The 15977-nt window shown below is 40.3% G+C and overlaps 1 protein-coding gene across 4 annotated transcripts in view; it reads left to right on the top strand.

Annotated features, from left to right (window-relative positions):
- The window catches only part of POF1B (POF1B actin binding protein), a 225826-nt gene that overhangs the window by 149859 nt on the left and 59990 nt on the right, over nt 1-15977 (top strand). For 2 of the 4 annotated variants that reach the window (XM_086918778.1, XM_086918780.1), the window contains exons 7-11: nt 2691-2824; nt 6674-6701; nt 8831-8905; nt 9845-9937; nt 10711-10824. In XM_086918778.1, coding sequence (XP_086774904.1) covers nt 2691-2824; nt 6674-6701; nt 8831-8905; nt 9845-9937; nt 10711-10824 — 444 coding nt within the window. Of the gene's footprint in view, nt 1-2687; nt 2825-6673; nt 6702-8830; nt 8906-9844; nt 9938-10710; nt 10825-15977 lie in introns of all 4 variants that reach the window. The other 2 variants (XM_086918777.1, XM_086918779.1) reach the window with 1 other exon arrangement.

The raw sequence follows: 15977 nt of genomic DNA, 5'->3' as shown, positions 1-15977 counted from the left end.
ACATAGCAATGTAATGCCAAATTAAGGTGGTTTATTAACATAACCCATTAGCTTTTTTCTGAATAGACTTCTCTGGAACTTTGTGCACCGCGTGCCATCTACCAACTTTGTTTCCTCCTCCTCCTCCTTCCCAGAGCATTGCGGATGAAATGTGCCTTAACGGTTCTTGCTTCAGTACTACTTGACTCCTAGACTTGTGTTCCCATGGAGGAATGAGGCCTTTAGCTTGAACTTATGACCCATTATACACTTATCTAGCTTAATGCTCCTGCCAGGAAGTTGGAAATAGTGCAATCCAATAGTGAAAGCACATTTTGTGAAACTCCAGCCCAGTATACAGAAAGAATGGCCCAAGCAGGTGAAAATCCGGGAAAAGATATTTAGGGGGCCACAAAGCTACACCATACACGAAGCAGAAATTCCACAACATTATACTAAGCTGTGAGCAACCCACACATCTAAAATTCTCAGTGCAGAGTCCTGTATGCAGGCAACAAGGTATTCTATCCCTGTAACAAATCAACTACAATCAGGGACATCTACAATGCACTTATGACTGAAAATGTACGTTTTTAGGGTTCAGACATGGATGGTGCATAGGGATAATAAGGAGGTCTAGGTCTCACAGTTGGGTGGTGCACAGCGGTAGAAAAGTGTTTTTTTCTGTTCAGGGATATGTAGAGTTGAGGGGTACTAAAGATATTTTAGGCAAATGTAGTGTTCATGAGTACTATAGATTTAAAAATATATATATATGTGTATATTATTTTATTTTGTTGTAATATAATGTGTGGTTATTTGCTTTGTAATGGTGGTGAATGAGAGTGCGTTGCAAGTGTTGTTGTTGCTGTGAGTGGTTGGTAATGCGTAGTGTTGATGTTCATTATAGTAACTTATATTCAGCAAAAATCCTTGTCAAGGTAAGGGTTAATGAGCTTCTTGGGTATTACACAGGTGCGGCCGGTACAGGTAAGTGCGGTGGAGGGCTGGGCGGGGAGACCTAACAGATGACAGGATAGGGAAAATAAAATAAATAAAACCATTTTACTTGCACTCGCCCCATCGCCAAAATGTTTGAAGCTAAAGGCATGCATGCCCTTAAAAACAGTGCGTATTGGAGGTATGCCCATCTAGTCTTGGAAGAGGCCAGCCAGCTCACTGATCTCTCTGGGATGATGAATGCAAGACATCTAAGAAGCCAGGAGTCATTGATTTAAGGTAGTGTGTCATGAGCACCAAGTTGACAGCAGTCATGCTGGTGGTAGGACACGTATTATGCAAGATGTTCTCTTTGGTGACACGGTTACATGAAAATCTAGTATCACTACAAAAGCCTTAGGCTATCCCATCCAAATCTGCATTTGGTGCAAACAGGCTTCGTTTTTAGTGCTACCTCTGGCAGTGCACATCGGTACAGTTTCCTTTCACTGGCCTACGTAATATGATAGAGCAAAACGTTGCTTGGATTCAGAAGAAAGGAGATGCAGGCAAGAGACTGCGTTCCTGCGTTAGGCATAGATTGGTTTCTTCCTCCACTCTCTGCTCTTTACTGCCAAATGCCCTCTTAAACCTGTGTTTGGAGTTTCCCTGCAACTATTACTCGCTTCATTCCCCGGCTATCCTTGTTATCAATATTATCTCTTGCAGTTGTCCTCGTGGGTTCATATCTTGAGGGACGGTGATAGATGGAATAGCAAATGTCCTAGGGATCTCTGTATGTCGCATGAATAGACACTCAGACACAGTTCATTTTATAATTGGTGGTTATGCTGATAATCGGACATTGATCCATTGCTCTAGGACCTGCGTTGCACATCTTAGCCTTTAAACAATTTGGTTTAGTGGTTCATATTCGAGAACTAATTTGGCATAATTGAAACAAATCAGAAAAGAGTGAACAGTTAAATTAATCAGTTGATGGTATTTTGTATTTTTGTTATCTTTTTAACTTTCCCAAATATTGTAGATGGTGTCTATGTAATTATTTGGTAGGGCATCAGAATTGGAACTTGTAAGAGGCAAGCTCCAAAGACTCTAATATACGCCTGTATATGTGTGAACAAATATTGTTGTTACCTTTCTTTAAAGGCATCATTGGCCATTAGCAAAACCCGAAGATTCCATGTCGCCATCCGTACCAAGCCACAATCCTCAACTTATGGTCCACAATGAATGGCATTCTGGGACTTTGGTTTGTGATTGTCAGCCCAGTACCAGAACACAGGGGCCCTGCTTTTGAAGGCAAGCGGTCGCTTGATCTTTGTCTGCTCTCTGAAAGAGACTGTCTTTTTAAATAAACATACAACTCATGAGAAACCTATATAAATAGATAAGCGTGTACGTAGCTGGCACAACTGCTTTGCATTTGACGTGGACCTGTGCTGTCCGTGATGGCTCATGTTGAACAAAAGTGCCTTTTAAATACTTTTGCACTGTTTGTCACAAACAACATTGCTCTACTGCTGCAAAATGTGAAACCACATGCTCCGAACTTTGACCTCCGAAGTTAAAAAGATAATGTGTATAAATAACACTCTCCCAACATATTAGCAGTAGTTAATATGTTGAAGAACATGTAGCTCTTCTTCAGCGTAATGCCAACACTAAGCAGACATTGTTAAAGTAAAGGATATTTGTGAAAAGCGGATATAAAAGCAAACCATAAAATGTCCATTTATTCCTTACAGCAGCAGAAAACCGAGGTCGACTTTGGCACCGACAAGCTGGACTCCCGGTTTTTTGGAGAGCTACTTGCTGAACTCAGCCGGAAAAACAATGACCTGTACAGCTGCTTACTGCAGCACGTCGAGAAGATCGGAGGGCGGTAAGCTCGCCTTTCTTTCCATCTATTAAGTACTTGGCCTCAGAATCTCTGGAATGTTCCTCCTTTTTAGCCAGTACGGGGTTGGCCTGGAAAGTAGTGTGTGTAATGTAAGGGTTCAAGCCTCTGAATGAATAACTTGGACATCCGTGTTCCTTTGAAAACCATTGAGATGCACCCTTTGTGTAATTGAAAGAAATGTGTAATCAACGTGGGTGGCTATTTAAGGTGTGTACTTTGACATAACAATGCAGTTGTTAAAACGACCGTGTTGTTTCAACGCGAACCATTACATCGCAGGTCGTTACAGCGACTTGCTTTAGGGACGCGCTGGACTTAGGAATAGTATTATTTACTATTCCTACTCCAGTTTGTGCAACAACAGGGAAGGTGTTCGATTGTAAATCCAACACCAGCGCCCCTCCCCCTACAGCAAGTTGTTGAAACGACTTGCGATGTAATGGAATGCGTTGTAGTGCATTTATAGTAAGTGTATACGTGTATTGATTGATGTAACTTGTGTATGCAGTTATGCCAATTAGCCAATATTTAAAAAAACAAATCTATATGTATATTTAAAGCTAGGCACCTTTCTGATTCACAGAGCTCTCTGGAAGCAGAAGGTGGTTATTTTCTGCAGCTCGGATGCTCTGAGCACGTTGCTAAAACGTAGATCATTCCACTTGCTGCCTGTGGTTAGTTAGTAGCCTGCTGGTGCTTCAGCCAGGATGTGTTTGATGTGCTAAATGTTTGACATTTTTGTGCATTGTTTATTATGTCAATTTGCACATATAAGGGAAGGCTAAACACGCTCTAAAGTTGCAATGGTTGAAGACTCCTTTAATCTTTTTATAACCACTGTATAACCACTCCAGTGGGAGGAGCATACCACACCCCTTCACGTGCCTAAATAACTCAGTGTTTATATTATTTGCATCAAAATCTTTGAGTAATATTTTTAGGGTAAGTACCTCACGCTATGTTGTCAAGGCACCAGATTTATAGTCCTGTGTTTTAATTTGTCCTGCTATTTTTTTCTGAGATTTGTAGTCTTGATTTGCTACCATCGAGCCAGCCCAGCTAACATACCTAATCAGAATAATTTGTAATTAAAAAACTGTCAGCTTAAAGGATGTTATCCTTACAACCTGTGAGAACATGTGAATATAATTAACCCCCTCAGCCCCCCCCCCCCCCCGTCTCTCTTTTGAACCTGGGAAGAAAGGAAGGAAATGAAGAAGGCATGCTAACGCCCAAAACTCATTCCATCTAATTTCTACTCAGTGTTTGGTATTTCCGCTGCTCATCCTCCCCAACTAGGCCAAATCATCGTAGCAAGCAACAAAAGTGTAATAGACCCTCCCCTGATCCCCAAATTCTCATAGTGCAATCCGGATATTGCTTACTTTGGCTCTAGAGGAGCAGTCTCTGTGCCCATCATTCTGTCCTGCAGTAGAATGGAAGCCCAAAAAAATGTCAGTCACAGGATTCTCACGATTCTTCACAACACTTTTTGGATTTTATCCTCTTATTCTTTGCAGACACTCAAACACCAGATCTCCAACACGATTCACAATTCAACTGTAGAACAGTAGAATGTGTGCAGTCTCCACTGGATGTTGTATTATCCTGACCATGCGCTTGGTATCATCTCTACTAGTAATACACTTTTGCTGAAGTCCACATCTTTCTTTCTAAAATGTTCGCAGAAATCACTTGCTTTCCTCACCTGTGGTGGGCACCTTTTTGTTTGTCATCTCTCCCCAGGCTTGCCAGCTAAGCTGAAAGTGATTCAGAATGGACTCAGATTCCTTTGGTAATATTTGAGGATTACTTAGAGCTATCTAGAGACCACCAACTAGTATTCCTAAGTTAAAGGCCACGCCATTATGGATGTGATATAGATAAAGAAGTGTTGACATCACTCCAAGTTAGCTGGCACTTTTGTTAACCCCACATTGAACATAATTGGCAGGCTTGCCAGACACAAAGGTGCCAGTATTTTGCAAACATTTTCTTGTGCAATCATCTCCCGCCCATTATCTGAATGCCAAGTGGTTGCAAACTCCACTTGCCGCACTGCTGTCGACTCTGGGTACTCCACAGAAATCTTTCAACTTTCAAGCCGCATCACCACCTCTCATGATTGCTTTTTTGCTTGGGCTGGCACAATGCATCATAGTCTGAGTACATACTTCCACCCAGTGACCCAGATGAGCAAAACATCTGCCCTTTTTCAGTATGATCATAAAGGTAGAGGATCATTTGCTCTTAGGATCTCTCCTTTCATATAAAGATCATTATTAGGTTGTGGGTCCAGAATGTTATCTCTCCCTTCCAGTCACTGGTTTTCTCTGATGGAAGCACACCATTGGCCAAATGTAGCAGGACAGTCTGCAGTGTGCTGCTTTGCAAGGTGCTAATCACCAAGCTCTGCCAACCTGCTTGATTTTATTTATTCAAGAAATGTAGTGGATTATGTGAGCTCACTGTGAAAAGTGCATTGGTAACACGTAGAAGGATGTCTGTCATAAAAGGAATGTTCCTGTACTCTCAGGATCATGCTCTACCTCTAGGTGCAAAAATGCTCACCACATTGAGCCAACTTCAGGCAAGTTTTATCCAAGTAACTTCCCAATCACCTGAATTTGTTGATTCCCTGTGCGGCCATCCATATTACGTCACCCTGCCCAATTGAAATCTAAAGTAATATATCTCTATCTTTTGTAATGTGTTGAAAAAATACTTGCTGATGCTTCTATAGCATAACTAATTCATTGTTTGTGTATTTCTTGCCATTAAATTCTCGACTCATAATAGCTTTCTTTTACGTGAATAAAGCCAGTATGAATTCTGGGCGGCTTAGAGTGGACTAGATAAGTTACCCAAGAGGCTTTTTGAAAGGAGGCTTCATCAATAGCTATTCCTTTATAATACGTTTTCGAGTTCTGACAATTCTAAAGTTACCCAACTGGTTTCTGTTGTAAGATTGAGAGAAGAAAGTGTAGCTTTGAAAATTCAGGATAAAAAAATGTGTATTTTATATATATATTATGTTTCCTTCCACATTTCACCTTACTTACATACAACAGAACATAAGGTTCTCTGACATTCCAGGTCATGATTAACAAAACCTCTATCTGTGAATAATTTGGTGCTGAGGTGCCATTTGGAAATGTGGATCATTGTTAAGACTTGCCAAATTCTCCCCCGTCATGAATGAAAACTGTGGGCATGAAAATGAGTCTTCTCATCAGAGTGGGACCTGGATCTGTGGTGAACACTCAAAGTCTTAACTTAAATGGTACTTAAACCTTTTCCAATTACCCTACCACGTTTGTTGCTTTTTTTAACTTAAACCGAAATAGCCCGAGTGTAAGTGGTATAGTAAGTGTACAAAAGTGCTCTTAGTATCGCTATTTAAATGACTGTAGGTAATAGAAATCATTGCATGCAAACAAGTAATGTTTTCCTTGTGAATTAAAATTAAATTAAACGCTGCAAATGTACCTTTCCTCTAAACCTGCAATCAGCAATGATGGTGAAAACTGATAGATACATCAAAATTTGACATTTTAAGAAGTCCAAGTAGGTAGTCAAATGTCTACTCCTTGTGCAATTTCAATTTGATATTTTTATCTTGAATCCTAATCCAACTGCTTTTATCTGATATTCTCAAAAAAATCACTGTTTCAAGGATCATAGCTACAATTGTATTTCTTTGATGAAGAGAGGATCCATTTGAGAGGCAATTGAGTGACCATGTTTTGATTTTGGTAGTACATTTTTCATATTTAGCATTGTTCACCATCCCAAACTGACATCAAATTAATTGCATTTTTTCTTCTTTAGAAAACACCTGGATTCTACTTCTGAACAGGTATGTAGTTTACATATAGCATTGTAGGCTCCTATAAATTTTGTGCCATTATCTAGAATGTATTTTGAGTAGCTAAGCAGTCAACAAAACCTTTTGTTCATGAGTGGGCACTCGCTTTCCAGATAGCGGATGGAGTAAGTACTCTTCACTTGCTTTCAGTCACTCCTTTAAGGGAAGCAGGATTGAGAAGAAGACTTGCACACCATTAACTGTGGCTTGAACTGCACAAGCTTACAGAGAGCCTTATGTTGCATACAGTGGTTACCCCCGCATTTTCCACAAATCCCACTGTTTTATAGTCCAAGTCTGCAATTTACTGGGCACATATGAAAACAAACAGCGTAAACATGTTGCTAGTTAGGACCCTTCACACTCAGTATGTTTTCAACATTAATGATGGATACACCTCCCTTTACCCAAGTACTCTTCAACCAGTAATACTGGAGTGGACTCTTAGTCCTTCCCTCCAGAATGTTGTTTGAAAGAACATAATTACGCAGTTCAAGAAAGTATCAGTAAAACATATTAAATCTTTATATAATTCAAACAGATACTCATTTCTTCAATCGTTTTTAGTTGGTCAAATAATTAGCAATACACTAATTGAATACGGACACAGATATATTTTTCACAGTATATGGAACTTTAGACTGGACCAGAACACATTCTATCTAGAGTATATGAGTAATAAAGTAGAACCAAAACTGTTGCTGTTATGTTTGTTTATAAAGCGCACTTTCACCCGCGAGAGTCTCCTGGAGCTGAGCATGTGTGTTTGTGTGCCTAGTCCTACCTGTGGTTGGTTGGTTAATTTAACATCCAGGTCTTTAGCTTCCTTGAATATTGTTCAAGAAGAGAGAATGACGCTCTGATGTGGAGTGGGAGGTCAGACCATGATTTAGGAGCAATGCAGGAGAACACCTGTTCTCCTGATCTGGTTCTGTGTGTGTGGGGGTGTGTGAGGGGTACTCCTGCGGAGCAAAGGTGTCTGGGTGGTTAGTGGAAGGCAATGCGACTGTCCAGGTAGGTGAGGCACAAGATGTGTAGTGCTTTGAATGAGTATGGGAGGATTTTGCAATGACCATGTTTGTGTTTTGGGTGCCAGTGGTGCTCCTGAGGTGAGGTGTGGTGTGGTGTGATGTGAGTTCAGTGTGGGAGGGTAAGGATGAGTCTGGCTGCTGAGTTCTGGGTGGCTTGTAGTCTTCTGGTGAGTTGCTTGGTGATGCCAGCATAACGGGGTTGATGATTCTGCGGTTCCTGGCGTGGGTGCTGGGTGTGGATCGGAGTCCTATGGTGAGGTGTTCTTGCTAAAGATCACTTTTTCTTTCTTGTTGGTGTTATGCTTTCATCCAGTTAGCAAACTTTACTCATACAGATGGGTGAACTTGTTTCTAAAGTACAGTATGATTCTTCAATCAATCAAAGGATTTGCAAAGTCTTGTGTCGTCGACGGTGGAAATACTTCTGTTCTGTTGTGACTTCATGACAAATGAGCACTTTTTTGACAAAACCCAGAACTAGGCTGTGTTTTCATAATGATTTTTTTATATAACTAATTTTATTGAGTTTTCAGAACAGGAAAAACAAAAAACAGCACTGATAATTCATTACAAGCTTGGTACATTGATTGATTATTGTCACCATATATGCGCTAATACATCTAGCGACCCGCTGCAGTCCCCAGCTTCGCACACAAGTTCAACCCATGGGGGAAAAGGAGCCCTGCAACTCCACCTGCCCCGACCACTTACCACAGACCTTCCAGTGTTTAGTTGGGCATCCTCTAGCCTCATACAGGGGTCTTTACTGCAGCACGCACCAGTCAATGCCTTTGCGCCATTTGACTATGCTAGGTGGGATAGGACTCTTCCATGCTGCTATATCCTGCATGGCCACCATGATGGTGGCACCCAGGAAGAACTTATCTGCCCTATTCCCGTCCAGGCCGTCCATTATACCCAGGAGTAAGTTTGAGGGCTTATGTGGCACCTTTCAGCCCGGAACTCCCTTCAGCTCAGTATTTTCGGGGCCAGCAGATTTGAATTTTTTCAATTAACATAGTTTCTTCAATTACATTTGAATTATCTTTGCTATCATTGATTCTAACGAGTTTTCTAATCTTTTTGCAGCCAGAAGACATTGAATCTGTAATCCCTAAAGGAGCATCGGAGTTGACAAAGCAGCAAATTCGTTATCTGTTGCAGGTGAGAAAACACATTTTTGAGAGTTGAAATGTTTATATGGTGCTTCAAAACGGCATCGCCTTTGAGCTCTTGATTGCAAGAAATGTTCTTATTTGTTGGGACAGTGCCATCTAAGTCCTCAAATATTTAATCCTTTTATGTGGTATTTATTTTTAAAAGGGCACCAATAGGGCTCATACGCCGAAGGAATGATTGCATGAAGTGTTATTGACCCCAGTCACTGATATATCCCATAAGCAATAGTTAAACCTGAAGGTTCACAATCCTATACCCCTCCCCTTTTTGCTGCTCTTCCTGGTGGATGCCTTTAAGGAAATAACAATCCCAAAACTCATGACAATATTAAATGCCCTGCCAGAAGTGATGATGCAAATAAAGGCAACCTGATGTCCTACTCTCAGCATTGAAGTGAAGCCCTGGGTTAGTTTATTTGTTGTTTATCAGTTCATAACATTGTTCAGTGTTTTACTGTATTCTTTATTACAAACATTATGGTCATGACCACGCTAGATATTTTGGTCTGAATCACAAATGTTAAAACAATCGTACCATCTCAGCTGCGAGGAAAAAAAAAAGTTTACAGATTACTAGAATTTCTTTTGTAGTCCTAATTAAGCACCCGTAACAATTTTGCATTATTCTTTTTGTAGCAGGACGATTACTTTTCAGTCGTTATGAATGGGCCCCAGAGGTTCACCCTACTTTTCACCTGCTTTGCTCATACCTCCTACAGACTTCACTACCTCATGACGCTTCTGTAGGACATTGCTTGTACTTGCTAGTGACAATGACGTCCTTGCCTGTGGATTGACTGATCAGGTCTGCGCACCTCATGTAACACACTAGAAAATCTGCAGATTATGAAATTCCAAACTGTGCATAACCGTCACTCTGGTTAATGCTAAATAAGGTAACACTGTGCTTTGCCTTCCTCTTTAGATGAGACAGACATCGGACAAATCAATGAGACTTGTGCTGTCTACATTCAACACCCTAAGGGAAGACCTTGGCCACCTACAAGGAGACTTAAACGTATGTAACTACATTGTTTAAAGTGGCTGGAACACTGTGCTGTTTATATTTAACTGTGGCTTCTGTAGCAACATCAGTAAATCCACCCTAAGGAATACAGACATAATTCTGATTGTTGAAAGTGCCGTACACAGGATCCCTAATCTTTTGAATTTTTATACACCGCTGATATGCAGATAGCACACTAATGTTCTTGCAAATGCTCTAGACTAGTCCAACACTTGTTTACAATCCAGACGATTAAAGCAATACAAATTTACACTTAGAACAAGTATACCATACTAAATTACATGTTTCCATTCACTATTTATGAAGGTTTTGGTATTGTGGCCCCATTGACATAATTTATTAGTGCTTGCACAGTGCAAATTGATGCTCTTCTGATCCAATGATGTACTCTTAAGATTAACACTCTGTAAACACTTTAGCCCTCATTGTTTGTAAATGTAGTGTTGTGGTACTAAGTGCAGATTTTGTTTTAATAAATCACTAACCAATACCACAACATTACACCATGGGTAAACATTTGTGCTTTTAGTTCACAAACTGCTTAATGTTTCCTTTACTTGTAAAGAGTAGACTGTGATCAGCATGTTGTATATTATGAGGGACAAATTGTAGTGTTAAAGAAATATGGGGAGTAGATAAACCTCACGTGGGCAGAATTTAGATGTATGTTAAAAATGGGTTGGATGTATTTGGATATAGTGGTGAATTTAGTGAGACATGCTTGGATACATTTCAAGTACTGGTCAATTCTCATTTTTCCCTAGAAACTGGAAACTGACAAAAGTCTACTTGAGAGAGACCTTGAATTTAAAGAAACACAAGTGAAAGAATACGAAGCACTTTTGGCATCTTTACGAGAAAGTAATCGGCAACAGCAGGTAAATGCGGATCTATAAGGTGCAGTTTCTGAAAAAGTACATGATTTTATCAGTACTAAAACCCGAATTTGCTCAGGAACCTGGAGGATAAGTATTGTAACTCCATTTTAATTATACATTTGGTATTCTAATTTATGCATACTAATAATGGAGTGGATCCACAATTTTTTGTGCATCTTAATTAAAACAAATATCTGTGGGAATTCATCTCAGATTGCGCCATTTAAAATTAGGATCTTTAAACATTTATGCCTCAAGATGAAACTTTGTAAAATGTAAAAGCCACAGAAATTGTGCATATTGCACTTCAATAAGTGCAGGGATACAGGCAAAACATGTTTTTTCCCAGGAAACATGTAGTTGTCGGTACGTGTGGATATTCTCAGACCCCCTCAGTGTTTTCTCCAACCTATTTGCACACGTAGTTACACATAAAAAGGTTGAATTAAAACAGAAAACAGGATGGGAAACTTCACCACATACTTCCATGTTTGATGGGGAGGAAAGGGATTTCGGCTTTATTGCTCTGCAGATTTCGACATTTCGCTTTCAGTACTGTCTACAACACCATCAAGTGGGCTGATATGAAGTTCTAGGAGAAGGCCCAGTGGTGGAGAGTATGTTGATTCTCTGTGTCATAGAGATCTCTGTAGCGAGTCACCAGTATTACATTTCTATTAGTAAGGGTAAATTGTGTATTCCTATATTTGATGTCAAAGTTAAGAGCGGAAACAGTGGAGGAAGCGTCAAAGGGTGCCTCACTTCCAGAGTTCCTATCATCATATCCAAACCCGCTCTAACATTGCCATTACACGTTAAATGCCAGCATAAGGGGGAGTCACTGTATACTTCATGACTCAAAAGACGACTTCGAAGAAAAACAAGTTGCAAATGTCTGGGCCGAACACTACATGCCAGCAGTATGCATAGCACTTGAACATACATCACTAAACGTTATGAGCAGGTGTTTACAGCAAGGAAAGCAACATTTTCCATTGCCAATTTTCAGCTTTCCCTAGAATCTCCAAGATGAAGGTGGATATGGTGAGTGTTCGAAAAGTTTTCTTGGAAATCTATTGAAGTCAGATATTTCCACATTATAGTCCATGGGATACATTTAATCACTAACACTTTGTAAGTCAAACCATCCTGTAGAGTTCAACCACTGTCAAGCAGATTTCTGACTTTGTAAAAAAAAAAAAAAAGGTTTTGTGAAATACCTGCCATTTTTAAAATATGGAGATTTAAACTTGGAAATTAGCCTGAAAAAAAGTTGAGAGCCTCAAGGTCCTACCAGCAGTGATGAACGGGACTTTTAATGACTTTTTCAGGACTGATTTTCTTTTCACAGCTGTCCCTTAATGGTTCATGAATGTTTAAGTTCAGAATTGTAATTCTGCTCGTAACATTTGCAGTTATAACACAGGATTCAAGGACAAGTTAGGAAAAACCTTATGTTTTTTCCACGAGTCTTTGAGACCGGAGTAGTGGAATCGTTGCTGCGGTTTGTGGGGTAAGAGTACATACCTGAGACATGTAATGTCACAGTGCTTGCTTCCCTTCTGATGAATCGTTTTGGTTCCTTATCTTTTCGACCCTGCGGACGAAACCAGCCACTTTGTACAATACAAATCTAAGAGTTGAAGTTTATTAACTTAGTCAGAAGTATCTGTGTTAATATGATAGTTGTTTAAAAAAATATATACTAAAAGAGAAAGTGGAAGCGTTCGATTCAAAGCATCATACTTAGCTTATAATATGTACATATTGACATTGACAAAATGAAAATGGCAATTGGCTCAATCTCGAAATTTTAGTGTTGCGAGTATACTCTTTAATGGGATAGTGAGTCTGCCTTCATAAAGCCACTTGTGAAGTGTTGGTGAAGAGCTAATGCCTCACATGATAAGTAGCAAAATGAGGTATTGGCCATGCAGAGGCAGGGAGTGTTTGTTAAGGGGGGGTGTTAGATCATGGAGTCAAAATGCAGGAAATGTATTCTTATAAAACGGAGTTGGTGGTTAGGGTTATCTTTAGGAGTTCCATCCGTGTGGATGTTGGTGTAAGGTAGCTTCAAGAGACCATATTCGTAGTTTGCAGGAAGGTGCATTGCCTTGTTCTATGATCACTCTGAAAGAGTGTTGTGATGGATACTTCATCCCACAGAATATTCATCTTTTGAATATCCCTATGTACCAGATTGGATCTGGAAACTTTGCTCACCAGAGGGGCCTGGGGCACCATATGGCTCAGGTGTGGCAGTGCACTGCCTGCGCACATGAAAACACAGGCTTGTTTGGCTCCACGCTGAGCTCAGGCATCAGCTCCTTTTTTTTTTTTAACATGTCCTTCCAGTGTGGATGTAGAGATCCCTCTATTCTTTAGTATTTTCCAATTTACTTAATTCCATCACAAATCAAACAATATACCTGATTGGTCTCAGTGCTACCATCTGCAGTTTTAGGTTCTAACCTCGTAGGAGCTGCAATAAACAATACATGTTCATCACTCGCTTGATGTCTCCAGGTGGTGCTTAGAATTTGACGTTGACCTGCAAAAGATTTGTTCTTAAGCATCATTGAGATTGAAGCCAAGCTGTTTTTGGCCAAGCCTCATTATAATTTGCTGGCCCACTCCTGCTCACTCAGGCAGGTAAGTCACCCTAAAAGAGCATTTCTTTAAATGCCTCTTACAACACAAGAGAGGCAGAAAGAGGCGTAATAGTGGAGGACCCCCTCCTCTTTCAGTGTAAGATCCCGCTTTTTTATACTGATCCAAGAGTTGGTGGTGGTCTTTTCTGTCCTCTTTGCTGTCCTCCACTTCCGAGACATTACCAATCCTGGAGAAGCGCTGGTCGGAGTATTTGCAGCGTCTGACGACATCTAACAGGAGTCCAGTTTCTAACAGTCAATAGCTGACTTCTTCAGCATTGCTCCTTGTTCTTGCATATGCCTTTACTCCCAAAGTGGATTTGGACCTCCAGGTTGCGATTCCAGGGGTCCTTCAGCGACCGGGCAGTCCGATCCTGTTCAGTGCTTCATGGCCACTCTGGTGCCTCCTTCTTAGCCCTCGCCCATGTGACTGTCAGGGCCCATGATGTCATGAGTGGATCCGTTCCCAGGACCTTGCTGAAGTCTAAGGCACCACCCTACGGATTTACCTTTGCATGGGTGCCCTCAGCAGTCTGCCTTTACAAGCAATCTTTTGATTTTAATATTAAGTTTCATTTATCGGAGCAGACAAAACAATCTCACACCACAGATACAAACTTCAACAGTCAACTTCAAAACACACTTTTTGCCTACAGCTTACAACTATTTTGTTTTGCCAACAGCTCAAATAATTTTTACACGCAGTCGTAGAGAAGTGTGGCCATATAATGTAGGCATTAAAACAATGCTAACTTCTTAAGCATGGTGAGTGTACAGTTCATAAAATTCAGAGGCTCTCAAATGATAGCCGTAATAAAATGAATTTCAGTAGTTAGTTCAATATTGTTTTAATTTGGCAGTCATTACTGCGCAGTCATAGCATCATGCTACATTATTTCGGGAGTACTTTATTTCTCATATAAATATGCTTCTGAACAGATGCCTGTGAGGGTCAGCTACTCAGCTCTATCGCATCTGGTATGAGACGGTGCCCAGGCTGTGCCCATATATAAGCAAACTCTTCTAGTAAGTCCAATTGTCAGCATTACAGCCTGAAGTTTGTGAAACCATAAAGTAATCCACATCGTGAGGTCACTTCCTTATATATTTATCAACATAAACAAAAAACACATTGTACTCGAATAAAAGTTGTGACAAAATTGTGCAAGACAAATATATACGGTATCATTTATGTAGCAAACACACTGCTAGTTAGAGCAGTTTCAATCTCCCTCTTTTTCTTTTTAATACGTAATGCTCTTGTCTATGTACAATAACTCATTTACAATTGTTTACAGAATTATAAATATCTTTAACAGCCTGTTGTGTAGTTCCCCACTTCCCAGTAGGAACTACACGTTTATTGGGCAATATAAACATAGGGATGGTGCCAGACGGATTCTGTGAACCCCGAAAGATATGCCATCCTAGAGACCAGCTAGCCCACTGTGCCACCAAATGCCCCCCTAAACCTGGACAGGTAAGAAATGGTTTTGGCAACCACAGACCATGACAACCCTGAGCTCTGGCAGGGATCATGGTAACAGATCTAGAACCCTTTTGCTCAGTCACTCCTGTTCTCTTTCTCTCAGAGAACTATGCAAGGTACACACAGTGGGGCGTTTTCAATATTTATTGCAGCAACATGCTTTTTTAATAGGCTATATGTGCTGCAATGATCAATAGATGGAAGCAGATGACAGTGATTAGCAATATAAAGACAGTGAACAGAATGATAAGTTCCACCATCTTGCTAAGACTATATATATATATATATATATATATATATATATATATATATATATATATATATATATATATATATATATATATATATATATATTCACTGTGTAAAAATAAAGGTTATAGGGATGTTAAAGTTAGGCTCAGGTTTCACTCGTTCAAAAATCTGTGACATTCGGCAGTAATAGTTAGCTGAGCTAACTACAACTTGCGCCCGCAATGCACTACTTATGACCTCACATATTACATCACTCATGACATGGTCAGTGACATCACTCATGACATCATCCAGTGACTGTGACTGTTTTTAAAACGTTTCAGTGTTAAATATGTATATCATGTTGTATTGTTGAATCAGTGGGAGTAAGAGTGTATGTATGAATGATTCTGTAGCTGCGTGACTGACTGTATATGTGAGTGATTGAGTGTCTCAGTAAATGTATGGGTGAGTGGCTGGTTGTGTGAATGTCTGTTTTAGTCAGTTGGTGTCAAAGTGGCTGTATGGGTGTGTGAGTGGGTACATGAGTGACTGTATTGAGTGATTGGTTGTCTGAGTACCTGTATAGTTGTCTCTGTGGGTGGGTGAGGGGTGTGTGACTGCCTGTATGGATGAGTGAGTGAGTGAGTGGGTGAGTCAGTGGCTGTAGGGATTAGTGTGTGCGTGTGTGAGGGTTTGTACGGGTCAGAGTTTGTGTGTATCGCTATGTCAGTGAGTGCATGTGTCAGTGGTATATGGGTGAGTAACGGAGTATGTGAAAC

This window comes from Lissotriton vulgaris, chromosome 4_1 (genome assembly GCF_964263255.1).
Source record: "Lissotriton vulgaris chromosome 4_1, aLisVul1.2, whole genome shotgun sequence".
NCBI classification, from domain to species: Eukaryota; Metazoa; Chordata; class Amphibia; order Caudata; family Salamandridae; genus Lissotriton; species Lissotriton vulgaris.
The sequence above is the reverse complement of the archived record's forward strand: the minus strand, read 5'-3'. Positions and strand labels throughout refer to the sequence as shown.